The sequence below is a fragment of the Megascapheus bottae genome, chromosome 4 (assembly GCF_031878675.1).
Source record: "Megascapheus bottae isolate mThoBot1 chromosome 4, mThoBot2.hap1, whole genome shotgun sequence".
Classification (NCBI taxonomy): domain Eukaryota; kingdom Metazoa; phylum Chordata; class Mammalia; order Rodentia; family Geomyidae; genus Megascapheus; species Megascapheus bottae.
The window spans coordinates 47,103,600-47,128,639 of record NC_143512.1 but is presented as its reverse complement, the minus strand read 5'-3'; the positions used below and the strand labels follow the sequence as shown (position 1 = coordinate 47,128,639).

At 37.9% G+C, this 25,040-nt stretch overlaps 3 protein-coding genes across 5 annotated transcripts in view; 2 read left to right on the top strand and 1 right to left on the bottom strand.

Annotated features, from left to right (window-relative positions):
* Fam169a (family with sequence similarity 169 member A) overlaps nucleotides 1–13,620 on the top strand; it is a 50,442-nt gene extending 36,822 nt beyond the window's left edge. For all 3 annotated transcript variants that reach the window (XM_090331830.1, XM_090331831.1, XM_090331829.1), the window contains exons 9-13: nucleotides 4,578–4,617; nucleotides 5,086–5,236; nucleotides 6,856–7,009; nucleotides 9,440–9,643; nucleotides 11,443–13,620. In XM_090331830.1, coding sequence (XP_090187956.1) covers nucleotides 4,578–4,617; nucleotides 5,086–5,236; nucleotides 6,856–7,009; nucleotides 9,440–9,643; nucleotides 11,443–11,991 — 1,098 coding nt within the window. In that variant the 3' untranslated portion in view covers nucleotides 11,992–13,620. The remainder of the gene's footprint in view (nucleotides 1–4,577; nucleotides 4,618–5,085; nucleotides 5,237–6,855; nucleotides 7,010–9,439; nucleotides 9,644–11,442) is intronic.
* Nucleotides 13,621–16,154: 2,534 nt separating this feature from the next.
* Nsa2 (NSA2 ribosome biogenesis factor) lies at nucleotides 16,155–24,817 on the bottom strand. The gene is made up of 8 exons (XM_090331055.1): nucleotides 24,706–24,817; nucleotides 22,604–22,803; nucleotides 22,186–22,437; nucleotides 20,351–20,538; nucleotides 20,112–20,262; nucleotides 19,167–19,346; nucleotides 17,511–17,703; nucleotides 16,155–16,380 (listed from the first exon to the last, which is right to left on the bottom strand). The coding sequence occupies exons 1-8, from the start codon at nucleotides 24,815–24,817 to the stop codon at nucleotides 16,313–16,315; spliced, it is 1,344 nt and encodes a 447-aa protein (XP_090187181.1). The 3' UTR covers nucleotides 16,155–16,312.
* Gfm2 (GTP dependent ribosome recycling factor mitochondrial GFM2) overlaps nucleotides 22,389–25,040 on the top strand; it is a 39,079-nt gene continuing 36,427 nt past the window's right edge. The window contains exon 1 of the mRNA XM_090331827.1: nucleotides 22,389–22,606. The gene's annotated coding sequence lies outside the window, so the exon portion shown is untranslated. The remainder of the gene's footprint in view (nucleotides 22,607–25,040) is intronic.

Genomic DNA, 25,040 nt, shown 5'->3' with positions numbered 1-25,040 from the left:
TCTGCCAGCTAAGGTAATTTTGATTAAACAGGTTACGTATTTATTTTTGTTTTTGGTTTGTTTTTACAATTGGTTACCAAGGACTTAAAAGTTCTTTGAAAAATGATTCTAATGGTATGTATAGTAATCACAAGGAATTAAAGATGATTGAAAGTATACATAAAATGCCACAGAAGAAGATAAAAATATGTAATCCTACTACTCAGATATAGCCGCTATTGAAATTTTTGTATATTTACTTAATATATATTATGAAGTATGTGTCTGTACATATTTCTTTTATATTTATACTGTTATGCTACTCATAGCTGCTTATCTCTGTATTTTTTATTCTCTTCATTCTAATTATTATAAACATTTTATTACTTCGTTATTTTAAAACATGTTTGTCAAGTAGCAGCATGTTATTATATACAAACATTGTCATTTATTTTCTTGATGCTAGACACTTAATTTTATTTTCTGGTCCTGGTGCTTGGAGCTCAGCCTGGGCACTATCCCTGAGCCTCTTTGTGCTTAAGACGAGGGATCTACCGGTAACTTGAGCCACAGTGCCACTTCTGGCGTTTTCTGAGTAGTTTATTGGAGAGAATCTCATGGAGTTTCCTTCTCTGGTGTGGCTTTGAATCGTGGTCCTCAGATCTCAGCCACCTGAGTAGCTAGGACTACAGGCGTGAGCCACAGGTGCCTGGCCAAGTTATTGAAGATTTAAGTATCCCAAGAGCAAACACATTTATATGTGTCTTTGTAGATACATAGAAAGTTCTAGAAATGGAATTTGTGGTAGGTTAAACATTATCAGAAGTTTCAGACTGTATACGCTAGGTCTTTTTAGAGTGAATATACTTTGCAAATGTTGGATATCCTGCAAGTCAAAAGATAGGTCTCACAGGACTTGCCAGAGCTAATCCAGAATTCATATTTTGTGGTATTTAACACTACATAAAATATAGCTCTATTAGTCTGCTTTTATATAAAGTTTAGTCCATGATGGCATCTATTATAGTTGCATTTTATTCATTTTTTACTTATTTATTTTTGTATCAGTACTAGGCTTTGAAGTAAGGATATGGGCATCATCCCTTAGCTTTTTTGCTCAAGGCTGGTACTTGAACACTTTAGCTATAACTCCATGTCAGACTTTTTTCCAGGTTAACTGAAGATGAAAGGTTTCTCCTACCTGGGCTGGCTTTGAACTTCAAACCCTCCGATCTCAGCCTCTTTTGTAGCTAGGATTACAGACATGAGCCATTGATGCCTGGCTTGCAGTTGTATTTTTTACATGCATATCTGAGTATATTCTTAATTATTATTGAAAAATACATATTTTTATAAATGCATAAAGCAGAGAGCATATGTAGGAAATTATTTGTGCTTATTTCTTTTAATTAATTTGAGACTTTGACTGTATTTGAGCGAAAAGATTTTTTTTTGTTTTGTTTTGGGTTTTTTTTTGCCAGACCTGGGCTTGAGCTCAGGGCATGAACCCTGTCCTTGGACTTTCTCAAGGCTAGAGCTCTACCACTTGAGCCTCAGCACCACTTTCGGCTTTTTTCTATATATGTTGTACCAAGGAATCGAACCCGGGTCTTTGTGCATGCTAGGCAAGCACTCTACCACTAGGCCAAACTCCCGGCCCTGAGCGAAAAGATTTTTATGTTTTCTTTCTTTTCTTTTTTTTTTTTTTTTTTTTTGGCCAGGCCTGGGGCTTGAACTTAGGGCTTGGGCACTGTCCTTGGACACATTTTGCTCAATGCTAGTACTCTGCGACTTGTGCCACAGCACTACTTCTGGCCTTTTCTGTGTATATGGTACTGAGGAATCGAACCCAGGGCTTTGTGCATGCTAGGTGAGCACTACCAGTAGGCTACGCTCCTGGCACTTTTTTTTTTAATGATTCTAAGAACAACATAAACACTGAAATTGCATATAAAAGTTGGAAATTTTAATTAATTAATTAATCAATTTCCCAGTCCTGGGGCTTGAACTCAGGGCCTGGGCACTGACCTTGGGCTTTCTCAAGGCTTGAGCCACAGTACCACTTCCAGCTTTTTCTGTGTATTTGGTACTGAGGGATCAAACCCAGGGCTTCTTGCATGGTAGGCAAGCACTCTACCACTAGGCCATACTCCCAACCCCAAGAGTTGGATTTTTCATTTTTTTTTCCTGCTTTTGGGGCTTTAGAATAAGTCTGTTTTCTTACGTAGTCCAGATTCCTCAGATATACAGATTCATTTTGTATTGGCCAACTATGATAAACTTAAAGAAGAAAATCTGCATAATGTAATGAAGGCAAATAATTTAAAATGTTATTTGTCTAAAAATACATTATAGTGATACCATGTCTTAAAGTTAACAGCAGAATTAAACTTTCATTTTAGAAATTTTTAAATATTCTTTTAAATTAGCTTAAGGAAAAATTTATTTCTCATATTAGCTATTTTATATCTTATGAATAATCACTTAAGGAAGCAGTTCTGTTTCAGCACATGATTTATTCTTTAAGTGATTTAATTGGCTTTTCCTTTTTTTTTTTTTGCCAGTCCTGGGCCTTGAACTCAGGATCTGGGCACTGTCCTTGGGCTTTCTGAAGGATAGAGCTCTACCACTTGAGCCACAGCACCATTTCTGGCTTTTTTCTACATATGTGGTACCAAGGAATTGAACTCCGGTCTTCATGCAAACACTCTACCACTAGGCTAAACTTCCAGTCTCCCTATTTTATACATTAAATAAGACATGCAGTTCTCTTTTACTTTTTGTATCTTTTATTTTTTTCTTTTCTGGTTGAATATAGACTTCTAGAAGGAAAAAAATCATATCATCTGTCGCAGTTACTCTCTTGTTTAGGTTCTGTAAGTAGATATTTAAGAAATTATATTTATACCTAGTATTTGTGCATGTTTACTGGCTGTAGTGTGACATTTCAATGGGTATATTGAATGTGTACAATATGTAATGATGAGATAACAATAACAGGCATGTCCATTACCTCAAACATTTGTCATGTCCTTACGTTGGGAACATTTGGATTCTCATTGTCAGTTTTGGTTTTAAAAACCCTCTGGATGTAGTTATGAGCACACAATACTCAGGAATTTAGTAAGTGTGTGAGGAATGTGTGGAGAGTGGTATGGTGGAGAGGTATAGTCATTGGTTGTACAAAACTATGGTTCTTACATGATTGGGAAATTTAATTGATACACTGTTGAGAACAGGTAAGTAAATAAATACATAATACATAACTCCATAATATTTGACTTAAATTAATGATTCTAGCAAATGAGGGGAGGTACATGGCTGAGGGAGTCAGTTTTAAAGAGTGAATGGGAGTTCTGAGATAAGGGTTGTTATAGCATTTCAGAAAATGGCATTTTTAGAAAACAACAATATCCAGGGCTGGCAGCATGGCCTAGTGGTAGAGTGCTTGCCTAGCATGCACAAAGCCTTGGATTCCATTCCTCGGTACCACATACACAGAAAAAGCCAGAAGTGGCACTGTGGCTCAAGTGGCAGAGTGCTAGCCTTGAGCCAAAAGTGTCCAAGGACAGTATCCAGGCCCTGAGTTCAAGCTCCAGGACTGGCCAAAAAAAGTAAATAAATAAAAACAGCAACAACAACTCCTGCAGAGTTATTAAAATGATCTAAGAGCTTGTGAGCTTGTATTATGTGCAGTGATAAACTGAAGTGATTTTTTTTCAAATTTGTGAGCAAAGTAGCAGCATAGTTTATATTTTGGAAGCAGCATTCTGTCATCAGGGTGGAAGAGATTGGACAGGAATAACTAACTAGACCAGGGAGGAGCTATTGCAGTAGTTTGGGTTAAAGGCACTAAAGCCTTGAACTAAAGCCATTGCAGTACAAAGAACAGCATAATTCTGAAAAAAAAAAGAGTTAAAATTGATAGGCTTTATGATTTACTCAATGAGGGTTAGGAAAAAATTGTTTCTGATTCATAGATTTCTGGCTAGTGATTGATTGTTACTGCTACTTACCTTGATAGGAAGTAGTGTTGGAGGAAGATAAGATTTGTTTCGTGGGGGTGGGGGGGAGGGTAATGGGTACCAAGACATGTGAAAAGGTATCAATGTATGTGAATTAATGCACCTTCTATCTGGCAAATATCATGTAACCTTTTTATTAATTACAATAAAAAATTTTAAAAAATTATATATTATTAAAAAAAAGAAAAAAAAAGATTTGTTTCGTGATGGGTTGAATGTAAATCAAATGGACTCATCCACTGGGAGATACTGCTTTGCAAATCAGGATTGGAATTGAGGGGTTTTACTTATGTATTTAAACTTGCTAGCAATAGATGTTGATGTGAAAGTAATAGGTAAAAAAGTGAGGAGAGCAGATGGCTGAGGACTGAAACTCCAGTTTAAGCCTGTAACATTGTAAAAGATGCTTATATAAATTATTAGGCTCAGGATAACTGAGACTTCAAATAATTTCTTCATAAATAGTGCTATTTGAAAAAGTTTAACTTTTTTTCCTTTGAAACTATGAATTAAACCTATAGGAAGAGAAAAATAGTTTAAAATATTGGGCATTAATTTATATCTCTATTTTAGATTGATTCTCTAAAAGATGCCTTTGCAAGCACTTCTGAAGGTAAGAAATTGAACTGATCTCAGTAAGTTTTTGCATGAATGAGACCTAGAATAAATGAAGATTTAACCAGCTCTCACATCTGACCTTGGTTCAAATGCTACCACTGTCCCTGATTTTACTGTGTGTGAACATTCAAAGATACAGGTACCTTCACCTTTTTTGTTCCTTATCTGTGAAATAGTGATGGTCATGTCTATATTTCCTTAAATCATTGAGGGAGAATATCATTGAGAATGCACAAACACTTGGCAAAATTCAGAGGCAGTAGAAATAATGAAGAGTAAATTCTGAATAATTTATTTTATAATTTAGGGAAAAACACTGACATTGTATGTCAGCCTGATGTGAGGGCAGAAGCATCTCTGAGGTGGGGATATGTGTAAACTACCATAGTTGTTGATTTCTGTATATTTTGGTAGGTAATACTTTCAGTACATAATTTAAGTGCAGTTTTATTGTTTTCCTCAGGCCATGATAAAACACCTGTTTCCACTCGTACTCGAAGTGGTCATCTAAAGCGGCCGAAGATAGGAAAACGGTTTCAAGATGCTGAATTAAGTAATTCTCAAGGGGAAGATGAGAAAACTGTCCAGACTTTACCTACAGCTTCAATAAATAAGTAAACAATTGTTTATGTTGTTTCCAATCTTTTCATCTGTTCTTACTTTCATACTATAGTATTTAGTAATCAGGATAGCAGCTGTTTTGTTGTATAGCAAATGCCCTTGTGTAGGGGTTTATATTGTTTTTTTTAAAATTTTTATTGTAATTAATGGAAGGGTTACATTATATTCACCAGATAGAAGATACATTACTTCACAAACATTGATATCCCTTCTCATGTTTTTGTCACTGTTTCCCTCTCCCCACCTCCTCTCAAGAGTTTATATTGTTATTAGGCTTCTAGTATTAGGTATTACATAGAAAGTGTTGCAAGGGGCATTGCTGAGAGGGCATAGATACACTGTTGAGTCTTTCAGGTGTGAAAATCCAGGGAACATTCTTCATATTATGCATCATTATTGTCAACTTTGAATTTGAATTTTAATAATATGGAAATTTGGTCAATCATTTAAGCCCTCATTTGGGGGGGGGTTGTTGGTTGTGGGGCTTGAACTCTGGGCCTAGGCACTGTCCCTGAGCTCTTCAGCTTAAGGCTACCGCCCTACCCTTGAGCCACAGTGTCACTTCCGGTTTTCTAATGGTTAATTGGAGATAAGAGTCTCACAGACTTTAGTGCCCTGGCTGGCTTTAAACTGTGATCCTCAAATCTCAGCCTCTGAGTAGCTAGGATTACAGGCTTGAGCTACTGCGCCAAGCTCAATTTTATTTTGTACTTGACCTATCTTACTGAGTTATTGGATTAATTTGGAAGAAGCTAGTGATAATAAATAATGTCAGTTCTTTCAAAAACTGGCAGTCAGCTGAATCAACAGAAGTCATGGGTCAGGTTGGATCCTCAGTACTGTATATATAAATAAATAAATGTGCCCATTATCCATACATTGTCCCTGGCAAAATGAGGTTTGATTTTATTTCAGAAGAATAAGATCTAATAGATATGAATAGACTAAAAGACAGGTTTAGTTTACCTGATTGAGAAAATTATGATGTTATTAATTGGCCTGAAAGGCATGGTCTGAAAGAGAATTGAATATTGATTGATTGATTGATTGATTGAGTGCCAGTCCTGGGGCTTGAACTCAGAGCCTGGGAACTATCCCTGACCTTAGTTTGCTCAAGGCTAGCACTCTTCCACTTGAGCCACAGCACTACTTCTGGCTTTTTCTGTTTATTTGGTACTGAGTATTCGAACCCAGCGCTTCTTGCATGCTAGGTGAGCATTCTACCCCAGAGCTACATTCCCAGCCAAAGAGAATGAATTTGTAAGAGGATAAAAAGATTGATTTAGTTCTGCAAAAATCTAAAGTTGCTGACATAGTGATACTTAATTTGCTCCTCTAAAATATTGCTTTTCTAGGAAAATATTCTAGGGGGCTGAGTAGAAGTTAAGTCCAGCCAGGACTACATGCAGAGTTCTAGGCTAGCCAGTAACAATACGGTGAATCTGTGACTCAAAAATAAATGATAGAGCTGGATGGATATAGCTTAGGGTAGAGTGCTTGGCTATCATAATCAAGACCCCGCCATGTTCAATACCAGTTAACAGAAAGAAAAGAAAAAGAAATGATTCCTGAAATTTTATATAGAACAACTAAGAGTAGTATTCTTTTGTAGACTGGAGTCTACTGCACATACTTCAGAGAGCTCAGAAGAATTCCTGGAAGAACCTGAGCAGCAAGTGACAGAATTTGATGATGAAATCAGTGACAAAGATGCACGGCCTGCCCTAGAAACCCAAACAGGCCTGGAGAAACAAGATGGTGTGAAGGTATGAGTCATTTACTAAGTAAATTGAATAGGAATACAGTAAAATTTATCTTTATCGATCATATATTGTTAGAAAAAGATAAAAATAATTTAAAAAAATACACTGGGCCAGGTACTAGTGGCTCATGTCTGTAAGTCTAGGTACTTCAGAGGCTAAGGCCTAAAGGATTTTGGTTCAAAGGTAGCCTGACAGAAAACTCTGCAAGGCTCCATTTCCAATGAGCAAAATAGTAGACTCAAGTGGTAGAGGGTCAGAGGTACCAGAGCAAGAAAGCTCTGGTACCTTAAAAAGCAAAAATCAAGGGCCAGGCATGGTAGAGTGCTTGCCTAGCATGCATAAAGACCAGAGTTCGATTCCTTAGTACCACATACATAGCAAAAAGCCAGAAATGGTGATGTGGCTAAGTGGTAGAGCTCTAGCCTTGAGAAAAACCCAAGGACAGTGCTCAAGCCCTGAGCTCAAGCCCAGGAATGGAAAAACAAAAGCAACACATGAAAGTAAACATGCTTCTAAATTAATAAATTGTACATGCATAGGAATACTATATTTCTAATATTGATCTATATTTACTTGTTTACTAAATACTTCTATTCAGACAGATTGTCTTTTTTAAATGCCAGTATTGGGGCTTGAACTCCAGACTATTTTTTAAAAATTACTTCTGTAGTGAACCTGTTTTCCTATTACATTTATTTGGTTCCTAAGGCTAAAAGCTGAAGGACTGACATTTTTCTTTTATTACTTATCATTTTTAGTTACCACAATTCTGTGTTTTTAAGTTTTTGCTGTATCTTTCTCATTTTCTTCCTTTTAACATTATCTAACTGTAGCTGGTCCTTTTATGAATTTACTGTATTTATCTTCTGTGTTCAGTTTTGTGTACTATGACAGGTAGCATTTAAGCTACATATTAATTATAGAAAAACTATTATAAATTTCTATAATTATAGAAAAAGTTTTTTTTTTTGAGAGGATGGATCTTGGAGCCTTTTATTGGAGCACAGGAGGTCTGCAGGCAGCCTATTGTTACCAATGCCTGCAGCTCACAAATATACTTAATATAGTTAAGAAAGAGGTCAGAAAGGAAAGCCCCAAGACAATACTAACAAACCAGTTCAGCTCCAATGGATAGCTGAATTGGGATGTCATGGTGACTGGAGACAAACATGGAGATGTATGCCATGGCATAATGGCACCAGAGCTGGACTGGGCCTAAGTAGGATTGTCAGGCAGTGGGATCATAGGAAACTGCCAATTCCAAGCATTGGACTGATAGGTTTAGTAACCTATTTGCCAAGTACCCATCCTATCCTGTGGGCAGCAGTGGCTTCTTCCCTTATCATGAAGACAAGATGCCAGACCCCCATTTGCCATGTGCCAACCAGACCTGACGTCCCTATGTTAATAGTGTTGGTATTAAGTTCGGCAGGCGGGCCTGCTTCTCTCTATCCTGCCAGTTATACCATCCTGGGAAGGCAGTGTAGAAAAAGTATTTTTAAAACAGGGTCTTTATAGCCCAGGCTGGCCTCAGACTTAAAATTTTCCTGTTTTACCTTCCTGGACATTGGGAACAGACACACATCATCATGTTTGGCCTGAAAATTTTTCATGGTATAGAAAACTTACGTAACGGGCCGGGAGTTTGGCCTAGTGGTAGAGTGCCTGCCTAGCATTCATGAAGACCCAGGTTCCATTCCTCAGTACCACATACATAGAAAAAGGCTGGAAGTGGTGCTGTGGCTCAAGTGGCAGAGTGCTAGCCTTGAGAAAAGCCCAAGAACAGTGCACAGGCCCTGAGTTCAAGCCCAGGACTGGCAAAAAAAAAAAAAAAAGACTTACGTAAATAAACAAGTCTCTGATTTCACTGTTTCTTTTGAAAAACTTAATGTTTTCAGGGATCCAATATTTCACATTTAAATATGCTTTTGAACACGAGACTGCATCAGTTTTCTAATTTTTAATATAGTGATAAAATGCCTTTAGAGTATTAAAGTGTCACCTGATTAATTAGTAGTTAACATTAAATAAAAGTAATATGATGGAAAGAGCTAGAAGTTCAGAAATGACTCTAGACTGTCAGTGTGCTGGCAGATAGGGCTCTCTCTTTCCAACTTGCCATAACACTGGTAGTACTTCCTCCCTCCAGCAGGGTAAACTATCATTTCTCAAAGGCCTCAAAGATTTTAGGTGCTCAACAACTGGTGTTTCCTGAGTAAGAGCTAGTCTCAAGTCAAGACTCCCTTTGGTACCTTTGGACTGAGAATGTTCCTTCCATGATTGTCCTTTAAAAGGAAGAGCAAGAAAGGGAAGTATCTTTTCACCGAATTTCAGAACTGTAGTGAGCAACCAGAGCATCCTGAGGAGACACCTATCTTGTATAGCAAGGAATCTGGCTTGTAGTTATGTCCTGACTTTTCCCTCCTGGTGTAGGACCCTGATATGGAGCCCATGAATGGTGAAATAATGGATGATAATCTTAAGACTTCACTTACAACTGAAGAGGAAGACTCTACTAGTGAAGGTTTAGAAGAAGAATTAAAAATACAGTCTTTTCATTCTGGTGAAGATACTACAAATCTTGTTCCATTGGTGGCAGAATCTTCAAAGCCTGCTGAGGCTGTTGCACTGGATAAGGTAAATCTGGAATAAACTCATTTTTGTACTTAAAGTATGCAGATTCCAATGCCATTGGCAGGTAGCAGATTTAGCTTATATATTTTTCCTCCACCTTAATATGTATAGTTCTTTAGGAAAATTAACTTATATGAAGAAAATATAATTAGTAACATTCCATAGATCTTTGAAACTTTATATCTGTCCATGAATTTTTCCTTGTAGACATAAGAAATGCTCATGCCTGTAATCCTAGCTACTCAGGAGGCTGAGATCTAAAGATCATGGTTTGAAGCCAGCCCAGGCAGAAAGGCCCCCTTGAGAATCTTTTCTCCAATTAATCACTCAAAACTGGAAGTGGAGCTGTGGCTGAAAATGGTAGAGTGCTAGCCTTGAGTGGAAGAGCTCAGGGACAGCTTCCAGACTGAGTTCAAATCCTACAACCAAACAAAAAAAAAGAGAGGGGGAGGAGAGGTAAAACATGGTTTGCCAACTATTTGATGTATTATTGTTTATATAATGTAACTCTGATATGTTTACGCAGACTAGATTATTGGAAAAGAGAAACTTGGTACAGTAAAGAGCTTTAATTTTGTTACTTTTGAATATTCTAATTTAAGGCCCAAAACTTTTCGTATAGCATTCATTTATTAACATATCACCTAAACTAGTGAATAGCACTTCCATTGCCTTACCTATCATCTAAGGAAACCAGAGTCAAAGTTAGAAGGGAAACACATGCCCCAGGGTATTCTTGCTTCTGCCTCCAGTAGCATCAGGAAACTAAGGACTTACATAATTCATTTGTGTGTGTCTGTACGCATGTGCACGTATGTGTGTGCGTGTGTGCATGTGCCCACTGGTCCTGGAACTTAAACTGTCCCTGTGCTGCTGTGCACAAAGCTAGCACTGTTATTACTTGAGCCTCAGCTCCACTTTTGCCTTTTTGGTGGTTAATTGGAGATAGAGTTTTATGGACTTTCCTATCCAGCCTGGCTTTCAACTGCAACCCTCAGATCTCAGCCTCTTGATTACAGGCTTGAGTCACCAGTGCTTCCTTGATTCATGATTTTGAAGACAATATGAAGTTTAATTTTTCTCAAGTACTTTTTGATATAAAATAATTACATTTGTTCTATACACATATACATATTATACTATATACAAATATATATATATATACTATTAATGTTCTATGAGACAATTTTAAAGAGTGTATAAACATAGTTTAAAAACAATAATGAATACTTGGGCTGGGAAAGTGGCCTAGTGGTTGAGTCTTGCCTAGCATGCTTGAAGCCCTGGGTTCAATTCCTCAGCACCATGTACACAGAAAAAGGCAATAGTGGCACTGTGGATCAAGTGGTAGAATGCTAGCCTTGAGCAAAAGAAGGTCAGGGACAGTGCCCAGGCCCTGAGTTCAAGCTCCAGAACTGGCCAAGAAAAAAAAAGAAAGAATACTGCCAGGTGCCAGTAGCTCAGGCCTGTAATCCTAGGTACTGAGGAGGTGGAGATCTGAGGATCATGGTTCAAAACCAGCCCGGGCACGAAAAATCCATGAGACTCTTATCTTTATCTCCAGTGAACCACTAGAAAACTGGAAGTGGCACTGTGGCTCAAGTGGTAGAGTAGTAGCCTTGAGTTGAAGAGCTCATGGATAGCTCCCAGGCCGAGTTCAAGCCCCACAACAAAAGAAAAAAAAATGAATACTAAATTCTTTCAGTTGTAATTCAATGTCACTGTATGTTCATGTCTGAGAATTATATAGTTCAGAACTGTGTTGCAAAAGATTGTCTGTTGACTAAATATTTTATTTTCAGGCCCGACATATAACTGACTCAGAAATGGTGATGGATCAAGGCCCATCTGATGATAAGGGGCACACTGAAGAGAAACTGTCCCTAGTTTCAAAAAAGAAAATGCATATGGGGAGTACAGACAATGTTGCTACTATCTCGAATGAAGAACGATCTGATAGTGGTTTTCCAAACTCTGTGGTAACAGAATTTTCTGAAGAACCAGTCTCTGAGAATTTATCACCCCACACGACTTCCTCATTAGAAGACCAGAGTGAGGAGGTTGCACCTGAGCCCCAGGAAATGTCTACTGCACTTCCTCAGAGTTCTCTAATAGAGGTAGAACTTGAGGATGTGCCATTTTCTCAGAATGCAGGACAGAAGAACCAGTCAGAGGAGCAGTCTGAAGCATCTTCGGAGCAACTTGATCAGTTCACACAGTCAGCAGAAAAAGCTGTAGATAGCAGCTCAGAGGAGATAGAAGTGGAAGTGCCTGTGGTAGACAGGCGGAATTTACGAAGAAAGGCCAAAGGGCACAAAGGACCTGCCAAGAAGAAAGCCAAGATGACCTGAATGAAGAAATACGTATGATGAATCTTCTTCTTTGTGACATACTCATTGTTTTTAAAACATGGTAATTAATAAACAGCATGGGGCACAGGACAAAATTTTCCACAATTTCAATTTGAACTTATTTACAGTGCAGTTTTTCTCTTCCCTTTAGAAACTAGGGTTCACCATAGTTTTTAATTTTGCAGGCTATTTTGTGTATATAACAATTTCTTATTTTTATTAACCATGTTTCAATTTTGGGAATCCAGATCATATTATATTTTTCTTTAGCAAGTGGGACATCTGACCATTAGTATTAAAGTATATATACATTAAAAAGTTGTGAAAGTAGTAGGCTTTTGGTTTCTTGTAAGGATCACAGAAATCTTTTCTATTAAGGGTTTTAATAGTAAAACATGGTGAGGGTTCTAGAAGTTTTAGATATCAAAACTCATTTTTTTTAATGTAGCATGCCTAAACAAAATAAGCATAAGTAAATAAGAATACATATAATCTCAACTAAATGAGAGCACAAAAATTTATGGTCAGAGATTTCTGAAGCCAATGTTTCGGTTTTTGGCTTCCTACTTGTAGAGTTTCTTCTTTCAACTTTAGTATCTGTGGAGTGATATACATAAGATCTACTTCTGACCCTTTAAGATCTTATATTGACAGCGCTACTGGGAATTTATGTCTCTGCATATTTGCTTACAAATTTAAGAGTGTACTACTTTTGATCTGGTAAATACTCCAACTGGAAGAACTTAGGGATATAGTTCATCTTCAATATCTGGTCCTGCTCACAGATAAATTTAGCTAAGCATATACTTTTGATCCTTACCTATACTTGAGAAATGTTTTCTCCTAATTCTCCTTGTGACCTAATTCTATAGTCTTTATTTTCTCCTCAGTTTTCATCTGCTCTTCTAACTAATGGAGTCATTCTCAGGTCAGAAGGTCTGCACACCTTCCTGCCTGCCAATTTGTGCACTTGTATCCAATTTTGGGGTAGGTATAGAACAAAGCCCCTCAATCTTAGACCTAAAATGGCAGGGGTAAATCTGCCTAGAAGCTGTAGTTACAAAAGCTTCAATGAAATGGAGAAATTCAGTTGTCCCTTTGGTCTTGTCAATCTAGATTCATTCCAAGAGTTTTGGTTGCAAGCTACCTTATTGTGTGTGTTTCATGTTGCCATAGTAAAAGCATTTATTGCTTAGGGAAATCTGGAGGGAAAAGATCCCATTCCTCAACTGTTTTTTGCTGTATGGTAATTTAAATGAACAAAATATTTTAGAACTCAAAAAGAATCTCAAAACTAATTTTTTGAAATTATACATGTACTTCAGTTGTACTTTATTGGAGAATGTTTTCATACCTCTTCAGTTGTTTGAACTTGCTTGTTCTTGAGTCATATGTAAATGTTAAGTTAGAGTTAGGCACTGGTGGTTCATGTCTGCTATCCTAGCTACTCAGGCGGCTGAGATCCAAGGATCAAGGTTTGAAGTCAGCCTAGACAGACAAGTTTGTGAAACTTATCCTCAGTCAGCAAAAGAGCTGGAAATGGTTTCTGTGGTAGAGCATCAGTCTTGAGCAAAAATCCAAGCGAGGGTGCAAGGGTATGAATTCAAGCTACTGGTATACCTCCCCCCCCCCCCAAAAAAAAATAATGTTACACAAAAAAGTCAAGGACTTTGTGTCCTTATTTGAAGTGCTATGTTTACATTGAAAGTCTGCCCAGTCTTCAGTCATGTGTTATCACTTCATTTTATTTTTGGATGTTATTTTTATAAAGATCTAGTTAAAATATTTAAGTAGACAAAATCACCTCTGCTATTCACGTAACATCTAGATTTATTGTATTTATCATTTTCTGTAATTGTTCAGAGACAGATAATTTCTAAGTGAAAATCAAAAGCATTTTGGCCATTTGTTTTCCCAATGAGGATAAAGTAAATGAAGTAACTAAAACTTGTGAATCTATAACATATGCTGATTTATGTTTTAAAAAAATTGTTAATATCACATCTAGGCAATTAACTAAAGATTCTGAGACTATCTTCCATTTTTTTCATTTCTTAAAATGAATTCTTTAGGAACTTCACTAATTCTTGCCATTTTTTTCCCTTTACTTAAATGAATGGAGTTTCTAAAAAAGATTGTGTTCACTGGCAATTCTTGACATGTCTTTGATTCTCTTGAGTTTATGAAAGTATTTGCTCATATACCATTGCTGAGGACTAACAGTATAAACTTGCTACATTTTGGCTTAAACAGTAACTTTAAACAATTTTAAGTCTTTTTGTTCAACATATAAGAAACCTTTTATTACTTATTTTTTTTGAGACAGAGTCTACATAGCCCAGGTTACTTTTTGTACTTTTCATCCTCCTGTCTCAGCCTCTCATGGGCTACCATGTCAGGAATGCAACATATTCAGATGGAAAATGCTGAGGATGTTTAGATCCTACAGGGAAAAAGCTAGGTCACATGGAAAGACCTTTTTACTCAGTAACTAAATTATATAAAATTTATAGCAGAAGTTATCCTCAGTAGGAACTGAAATAAACTTAACCAGATACTTTATTGGAAAACCCCATCAGAATCACAGAGGACTGCAATGTGATTTCAACCAGCGAGTCTAACTGTTGAGTGTTCAGTCACATTCTACATAGTCCTTTGTGAACTGGTATTTTGTGTAGAATTCTTCTTTGCAGAGAAGCGAGTTCACTTCTTGTGTACATACATATATAATTCCTTGTATAATATAAAGCAGATGGTTATTAGCAGAATTTTAGTTTATTCAATTGCTAGATCTCACAGAAATAAGTCTAAGAATTTCTTGCAAAGCTCCTCTACAACTTATAAAGGTGAGTTCTATGATTTTTTAAAATATCAAATGGCATGGCTTAGAATGTCAGTCTTATACTTAAAATGTATCTATATTCATGGCATTTCCATACAGAGCAGAGATGGTAGAGTATATAGTCATTGTTTACTATCTAGTCATATAGATAGTATAGTCTTTATCAGATGATTATCTATAGTCATTCATGGTTTACTTTTTTAAAGGCTACCAGAACACTACCTAAAATGGTTTGTAACAATTATAAAGTACCTTGAAAGTTTATAATGGCATTGCATTGAATCTTTATCTAATACCTAAATATCTGCTCTTACATTCTGCTTTATCCTTTGGGATTTCCTTCTAAGACTTGGTCACACCAGCAAGCTGAAACAGATTTTAATGTAAATAAAGAATTTATACTAAAATTACACATCTGTGAACAGTACTTTGGAAGCAAACTTCTGCCTTTTGTGTCTACTAACAGCACTACAGTATTTCAGGTGTGATCCAAGTCCATGGGTATGATTTGTTACGTGTTGCCCTTGTTTTAATACTGGTAAAACTTTTTGTACAAGAGAATGGCTTGAGTTCTAAAAAATAAGTAAAAGTAGAGCTCATTTTTGTAGTATCCAGTGATTACCTGAAGTCAATTTTTTTTTCATTTCACTTTCTTAGTTTGCACATTATTCATTTTGATTACAGGTGAAGTAAGTGAAAATCTAATTGTAAGAAAAGTGTAGTCTGTCCTAATGGTTGCACACTGGATTATCTTCCTAAGTGTCTACTTGTGTTCTATGTTTATAGTTTACTGAAGAAAAAAAAAAAAGTTGTCTTATTCAGAGTAGCAAGTCTTACTGGAGATATTTTGTTTCCTTGGTAGTTTTTTTTTTTTTTTAAGTTTAAAAGTAGTAATTAAACCTATATTTTGTTACTGTGTTCTGGTCTGTTTTGGAATTCTTTCCCTTGTGTTCCCAATTTTACTTATGAAATGTGTTTAGATACTAAATTTATTTTAAGTACTGAATGATTTTCTTAAAGGCATAATTAGTCACACTAGTGGTACTTTGAAGACACACTTAACTTCAGGATATTAGTGCAAATTAAACAATTACCTAAACCAAAGTGCATATGTATACTAACCCTATGTTTAGGATATAGAAATGTCTAAAAGTATATTCTAGTTCACTGACAAACTACTTAAAGACTAATCAACAGGTAAAAAGGTATTTCTAAAGTTCTAAATTTTTCTTGGTGTGTACTTTCAGATATTTTAGTGTAAACATTTTATATACTTATCTCTTAAACAGTCCCCCAAATAAATATCAGTTTGTAAAAATAGGCCATTTTAATTTTTTTTAATAATTTAGTAACTAGTTTTCTTGATTTCAGATAAGTAAGGCTCTTTGATAGTACTCAGATACAACACAGTGATGGCGGTTTTCCTGATTGCTGTGTAGTCTTCAAAAATTGTAAGGAGTTACTTGTATGAAATGTCTGTCAAACCAGTAAGACTGCATTTATACATCCATCATTTTCAGGATTGTTGGTAACCTGGGCATATTTACCTAAGGAAAACAAAACCAAAAGGAGGTGAAAAATGTAATATTAGCTACTACCAGAAACTTGTTAAAGAATATAACCTTTGCTCTAAAATATATTTAGTTATCACTATTAATATGTAAGAAATGAATAGAGGAAATTAAGATTTTAAAAACGTATCACTCAAAAGCCAAGTTTGTGTCCTGAATACCTTATTCTTTTTTGTAGTTACTATGGAGGTGATGTACAGGGGGTTATAGTTTTATAAGTCAGGTAATGAGTATATTTCTTTTTGGACAATGTTACCCCTTCCTTGAATACAACCTTTATATTAAGTGTTTTTCCAACAGCAGTCTTCTCTATTCTTTATATATACTTTCCCCCATGACTCTCACTGAAAAATACATTGCATTTTGTTTCAGTACTGAGATGAGGTCTCACTATGTAACCAGGCTAGCTTACAATTTGGGAACCTCTTTCCACTTCGGGAGTGCTGGGGTTATAGGTGTCCCCTACACTATGCTCAGCTAATGCGAGCACCTTTTTTGGTGGGGAGAAGAACGGGGAGGAGGGGGGGAGGAGGAGGGAGGGTGACAGTAATGTTAGGGATCAATCCCAGGGACTATACATACATGGCAAGCTCTAGCTCCAGTCCTTACAGGGTTTTAAAAAGAGTTTCAAATCAATTTTACAACCCATTCAAAAACTGAGGTCAGCCAACATGACAAATGATTCAAGAATTTCAGAGCAGTCTTCTTTTCAGAGAACATTAATGTTTAGAAAAAATTCTGGACACTAAGGTTAAAACTACATGAAAAATTTTAGTCTTAATTACTGAAATATTGCCTTTAGGTTTAATGTATACCTCTCTTCCCTCACTCACAATGAATTTTTTTTCTTCCATATAACGTCTCATCTGCTTCCTTTATTAGAAAAATTTTATGAAAACATCACATCTAACAGGACTGTAGTACATCTGAAACCAATGAAGTAAATTTAAAAGGAACACTCATGTTTTTCTACAAAAACATCCTTAACACCAAGTTTTAACTTATTTAGCTTTTCTATATTAAAGTATTTTATACTAACCTAAAAAAGTCAAATTTCTATTAGAACTACAGAACAGCATCAGTCTCATAGTCAAAGATTCACTTACCCCAAATAACCTTGCCTCCTTGTGTCACTAAGCCCAGCTCACTCACATTCACTTCAATGACTGTCCCTTTGGTAATGACACCCAAAGTTGTAAAAAGTGGAGATGAGGGATTCTTTTTTACACCAAGTATTGGCAGGCAAAAGGTGGCTTTCAGTTCAGGATGTGTTACGTGGGCCTTCTTAAAACGTAAGCCCTAGAAAATCAAACATAAAAATGTCTGAGTCCAAAATGTTGACAGATTTTTTGCATGTATTCCAGTCTTCTTAACCATTGGTTAATGTCTTTTTTTTTTTTTTTTGCCAGTCCTGGGGCTTGACCCCAGAGCCTGGGCACTGTTCTTGGGCTTTCTCAAGGCTAGTATTCTACTTGAGCCACAGCATCACTTCTGGCTTTTTCTGTGTATGGGGTACCAAGAAATTGAACCCAGGGCTTCGTGATGCTAGGCAAGCACTCTATTACTAGGCCACACTCCTTGCCCAACAATGTCAAATTTTCAACTATTAAATACTAACATTTTATACACACACACACAGAAAGAGAAGCCAGGGGCCCATGGAAAACTGACAGAGAAGCTAGGGGCCAGTGGTTCACACCTGTAGTCCTAGCTACTTAGGAGGCTGACATATGAGGATTTTGGTTTGAACCAGCCTGCGCAGGAATATCCGAGATTCTTGTCTCCAATTAAACACCAAAAAGCTGGAAATGGAGCTGTGGCTCAAAAAGCTCAGGGACAATGCCCATCCTCTGATCTGAAGGCACACATATACATACACAGACACGCACAACATAACTAAAGGAATCCTTACTACAGAGGTCTAGATAGAAACTCTTAGGCTTTGTAGGCCACAAGAACTGATACAAATATGTATGGCTTTGCTCTATTAAGATTTTATTTACAAAAGCAAGACTTTACATTTAATACACAAAAAGTTACTCGGGTTGAGCAGTGTGATTTAATACTGTTTTTCCTCTTTCCAATTCCTTCTTTCTAAGCAAGGAGATATCCAATAGGTAGACAAATAGGAGCAGGGAATTATTGGTGAGGCATAGTTATACTGCTGCCACTTTCCTATCCCCCTAGCTCTTCTTTTAAATGGCAATATACAGAATGATTTCAAAAGGATTAAGCGTACTGAAATCTAATTGACTCATTGACAGTTACAAGTACTACTGAAATTTTCAAACTGGTCTAAAAGACAAATGTTTTGAAGTCTAGTAGTGTCATGAATGCTGGATGTATACAATGTGATTGTAGAAAATGGAGATTTAGTCTATAATGGTTAAAAGTTAAAACTCAGTGTTTATTACAAATTTTTTTATTTTAGATTTTTTAAGAGGAAAATCTTAAGTCTTGACTACAGGAAATGTTAAATAATTCCCATCAATAACTTAGAGCAACAAAAACAGTATAAAAACTTTTTTTAAAATCTAATTTAAGAGGGAAATGGGGACCAAGACATGGGAAAGGGTATCAATGTTTGTAAACTAATGCACCTTCTATCTGGTGAATATAAGCAACCCTTCTATTAATTACAATAAAAATACATGAAAAAATCTAATTTAATAACAATTAACTTCCAGGAAATTCTAATAAACTTCACTAGTTTTAACAAAGGAACTAGCCTTTAAATCACTGCACTTTTGCCAAGGACTTACCATTGGTCTGATGAACCTCTCATATTTAGGAGGCTTTCTTGTAAAGCCATCTCCAACAAAGCAGACTTTAGTAACCATCCTCTTCCATGCCTTCTTTTTTCTCTTCCCAGTACGAATAACTTTTAATACTTCTGTTTCTCCCTGGGCACGAACTTTGGGCAGAGGGACTTCCCACTTTCCCTAAAAGTGGGAATTCGTATTATAAGTAAAGGACAATGAGAATAGATCAAACATGTTTTGGTCATATGAAGTAATAGATTCACTTTTTGCTTGCTAACATTCAACACATTTTGGTTCAGTCTTCTACAAATATGCAGACTTATTAGCCATGATCACACAAAACTAGCTAAGTTGATAAATCATGGGAGCATCAAGTGCTGAAACCAAAAATATTAAGCCCTTATTATGGGTGATAAAAACCATCTGCAACAAAGCAGTAGCATCTACAAGTAGCATAAAATCAGAAGTCTAGTCCGGCCAAATGTACCTCACGTGGATTTCTGGATTATATTAGCAAGAAAATTCCTCACTGGATGTTTTGTTTCTCTCCGTAATGTAAAATTTTATATACACACAAACAGCAGTGGAAAACATTCCGGACCTATTACTAAGATACTAATTTCAAGAAAAGTATCATCATTTCATAATTATCCAACCATAAAGAAGAACTGAGAACTTCTGGGACTCTACTCTTGTGAAACAAGGGATAACCACTAAGATTTCTTTTGGTGTCATATAATGACATTCTATCAACTTTACATAAAAACAATACATTGCATTCTAAAACTTGGTGATGAGAAACTATTTAACAAATATGCACACTTTAGTACCTAAAAACTGGGAATAACAGTTGCCCCTTCATGTTGAAATTACCAAAGAAAAACTCAGAAACTGAAATTTGAATTTACCTCTCCTGAATAAAACAAGACAATTTTTACTGCTTACCGCCTTCTCTTTCCGTTTTTGTTTAATCATGTTGGACAGTACTTTTGCTCGTGACTGTCCTTCTCTGTCCAACAGATAGGCAGGTACTGCTCCCTGAGGAGTCTTCTCATCATCTTTTTGTTTGGTGTTTCTCTTTTCGTGCATCTTGATGCTAACAGGAGGGAAAGAGATTCAAGATTATTGAATAACGCCTGCAAATAAATACTGTCTTGCTAGGTGAAATGAATGGGCTCACTTACGTCTTTTTCATTTGTATTTTCTCAGCATGGCGCTGTTTGTGGTAGAGCTTAGCCTTCAGGCCAATCATTTTTTTTGCCTTCTTTGATCGTTCATGAGCCTCCCTGCTCTCTTTCTTTCTCTTTTTCTCATGGTAATCCAAACGATATCCATAGCGTTTACGGTGCAATTCAATATATTCATTTTGTGGCTAAAATGTAAGAAATGTTGAATTTTAAAACAGGCAAAATTATTCTAAAAGTATGACCCAGTATAAAGATAAGATTCTCTACTGTCCAAATGCTCGCTTGCTTAAATGACTATTCTCATGATATAAAACAAATTTTAATCTTGGATAACTCTATAATTTACATCTGTAATTTCAGTGACTTATTAAAAGGATCATCTGACTACAGAAATCTCGTTTTACCATTATATAAGGTAAATTGCATTTCAGACACCATTATTTCTAACTTATTAAAAGAAAATTGCATGTTTTTTATTGCACATAACACCTGGCCCATTTTAGGCTAAACTTTGACTGGCAACTACAATATAGAAAAATAATTTCATGTGGGGCTGGGAGTTTGGCCTAGTGGTGGAGTGCTTACCTAGCATGCATAAAGACCCTGGTTTGATTCCTTGGTACCTCATACATAAAGTTGGAAATGGGGCTGTGACTCTATCCTTGAGAAAGCCCAAGGACAGCACTCAGGCCCTGAGTTAATGCCCTAGGACTGGCTAAAAAAAAAAAAAAAAAAAAAAAAAAAATTCATCACCTTGAAAGTCCCCTTGTGCCACTTTGAAACCAATCCCCTTTATTCATCTTCAATCTTTTCTCTCTCTCTGAAGTTTTGTCTCTCAAAGAATGAAATGTGAACAGCATATGTGTTACATATAGCCTTTTGCATCTGGTTTCTTTCATTTTGCATTTGTTGGATATGTCAAGTACTTCAACCGTTTTTTATTGCTAATGATGTTATTTGAAGATGAAGGATTGTTCACATTTTTGGATATTTAGGAATAAGGCTGCAATAAAGAGTTGTACACTTGCCTGTTTTCCAGAGATGTATTTTGTATTTCATTAGTAATGTATAAAAAGAATCCTCTTTGTATTTTAAATAAGCTGTTCTATTTTAAACATGTGGCCGGTCTAAGCTTGCATTTTAAGGTCGCAAAAATACAAAGGTCTGTAATCCTAGCTACTTAGAAGGCTGAGAAATGAGAACCGGGGTTCATTTGCTGCTTTATCCTTTGGCAAGGGGCCCGACGATTCCTAAGTAAAAAAGTCCATGAGACTCTTATAGTCAATTAACCACCAAAAAGCTAGCCAGACATGGAGCTGTGGTTCAAACGGCGGAGTGCTATCGCTGGAGTGGAAATAAAAAATAAAAAAAAATCAAAAAATCTGGGACAGCCCGGCGCTCAAGCGATGGAATCAGCACAAAACAAAGTCGACGCAAAGTCAGGTCCATCGCAAAGAACCAAGCTAAGCAACCATGGACCAAGTGGTGAGGTGGTGGTGTCAAGTGCCATCGCTCAGGATGCGGCATCCTTTCGTGCAGAGAAACCGATGCTGGATGTCTTCCGCCGACTGGTCTTTACAAGGGCCCATCCGCCTCCCGATCGACGAGGACTCTTAAGAAGACCGCAAAGCCCTGGCACTGATCACCCGAGACGTGGGACGCGACACTAGCGACCTGGCGCGCGCTCGGTGCCCACCCCAGCGCTGCCTGCCTTCCCCGGCGTCTCCCTCCCTCAGCACCGCACTTCCGCCCCGCCGCACGCCCAGCACGCGGGTTCCGGGCCCCACCAGCCCGGACCTTGACCTCGCGAGCACCGGAGGCAGCCTCCTTACCATGGCGAAAAGCCGCGGGCGCGCCGGACGCCGCCTCGAGGGGGAATAGACTCTGTCAGGTTCGGGGTCTCGGATACCCGGGAGCAACCCCTGCTCAATCCAGGACCGGAAGGAGCGGCCTCCTCTAACCGCCGTAGGAACAGCAAACGCGACGTAGTCGTTCCGACTCGTTCCTCCGCGTTCAGGCCCACGGGCGGAAGTTGCTGGCCGGCGGCTTGTATCTGGTGCACCACCGGAAGTGCGGAAGGGAGGCTGTCAGAGAAGACACTGAGGGGAGTGCTCCTGCCCCCTGCTCACTCCTGCAAGCGGGAAGGTGGCGGCCCAATCCCAGAGATCTTTGCAGACCTTGCGGAGGCGAGTGTCCCCTTTTCTCTCCAGCCAGGCAGGAAGAAGCCAGCCCCGGTGCGGGGCGCGGTACCAGGTGGGAGCTGCGCTGCATGACTCTCGGTGCCTGCGCTCCGGTCCTGCGCGGTGCGTCGAGGGCCTCGCTCACTGCGACCCGCAGCCGGCCTTCGAGGACAGAGCCGCGGTCTCCGAACCACACCCTGGCGTCGGCTAATTGTGGGCGTTTTTTTCTCCATCCTTCAGGAGGAGCGATTGATTTTCCTCCCTGCCACCCTAATGCATGAGAAATTTAGGATGCAAAAGAATGAACATTTGTGTTGTTGTTGTTTGTTGTTGTTTTTAAGTAAAACTAGATTGGGAATGTGGCTTAGTGGTAGAGTGCTTGCTTGGCATAGATGAAGCCCTGAGTTCGATTCCTTGGTACCACATACACGGAAAATGTCGCTGTGGCTCAAGTGGTAGAGCGCACAGAGAGCCTTGGGCACAGAGAGACTCAGGGACAGTGCCCAGGTGCTGAGTTCAAGCCCTAGGATTAGCAATAAAGAAAAAAGTAAAACTACTGGGCCAACTACTAGGATAAAAAAAAAGAGAAACTTGTGTTTTTCTGGAGGTTTTGAACTAATTCAGAAAGTTCCAAAGTCCTTTTGGGGCTCTGGACCACAAGCCTAGTGGACTTGCCCATCGTTGCCCTCTAGTGCTACGAAGGAAGTAATTCACTAGGTGGTACCTCCAAGAGTGCTGTTTTACCTTTCACTGCTCAGTCGTAGATATTTCCTGAATTGCTTCCACAGTTTGTAACCTGATTATGATAAGAACAAAAATAACTCCTAAAGAAAATATTTCATTAAGTCATAGTGCAATCCTTGAGGCTTCTTCTAATGTGATTTTTTCATAGCTAGCACTTCCTATTTTCAGGTACAGTAACTTAGCTAAATTCTCTGACAGGTTCCCCCCCCCCCCCCCCCCCGCACTTGCCTCCCTTATCTACTTTATGTCTTTGTTTAAATCTCACAATTTTAGTGAGACCAGACCCTCTTTGACCTCCTTAGTTATAGCTGCACCTCTTTCTCTTCCCTGCTTAATTTTTTCCCTATAGTACCTAACACTATAGGTGATGCTGTGTATTTTATGTTTGTCAACCCTTTTAATAGAATAGAATTAGTATGAAGGCTGAAATGTTGTTTGTTCCTTAATCCTAATGGGCAAGAGATAACTGTAGTGACAATTCTTGTCAAATCTGTGAATTTATTATTATTATTTTTTGCTATTCCTGGGCCTTGAACTCAGAGCCTGAGCACTGTCTTTTGGGCTTTCTCAAGGCTAGTGCTCTACCACTTGAGCCTCAGCACCACTTCCAGCTTTTTCTATTTATGTGGTACCAAAGAATCAAACCCTGGTCTTTGTGCATGCTAGGCAGGCAGTCTACTACTGAGCCAAACTCCCAGTCCTGAATTTAATTTTCATACCAATACTGTGATGTGATAGGTGAAAGACCAAAGCTTGGATATTTTAAGTAATTTAAGATTACAGACAAGTTGGGACTGGAGCAAATCCTGATTCTTCTTTTTTTGGGGGGGGGGTCGGTTTTGAGGCATGGGCACTGTCCCTGCACTCTTCAGCTCAAGGCTACCGCCCTACCTTTGAGCCACAGCACCACTTCTGATTTTCATGTGTTTAATTGGAGATAAGAGTCTCAAAGTCTTTAGTGCCCTGGCTGGCTTTGAACTACGGTCCTTAGATCTCAGCCTCCTGGGTAGCTAGAATTACAGTCATGAGCCACTGCACCCAGCCATTAATTGTACTCTTTTGAAAAACTTAGAAGTCTTTACAGAAGTGTAATAGGAAAACACATATTCTGTAAATTTCAGTGCATTTTCAAAACCCAAACACATCTTGTAATTGATACTGAAAAAACTGCAGCACTTAGATCAGGTCCTTCATCTCTGTGCTCTTGAAGAATGAATCCTTGGACACAGGGAGGAATAAAACAATAATGATTTATTGAAGAAAAAGATAAGCAGAACTCTTGCTCTCCTCTTAGGAGGGATCCCAAGGGAAGGCACGCTGGGGTGTGTTGTGTAGGGTGTCTCTAGGAAAGACCTACCTGATACTCAAGATCATTGGGTATCTTGTGGGTTATGTCAGTTTCCAGACCCAGTCAGAAGCATCATGTACCCTGCATATGCTCTCCATACATCTTTAGCTCCTCTGACTGGGTGTATACTTCTGAGGTCCAGTCAATTTGTTGTTCACTTGTAAATCTTCCACAGGCAATGAGCAATGACATGCTGCCCAAGGGCTCTGCGTGTCTAATTACTCAAGGCCATAATGATAAGATGTCAAAGGGGCCGCTCAAGCCATGTGCGAAATGCAGAATTACTATGGGAAGGAGCTTTTGCCCCTGTTGCTTAGCTTGACTCTTTTTCTGCTTTTTTTTCCGAAATCAGTATCAACTTCAAGAAATTACTTTAGCTTGTACTCCAAAATCTTTGCCCATATGGGGTATAGAC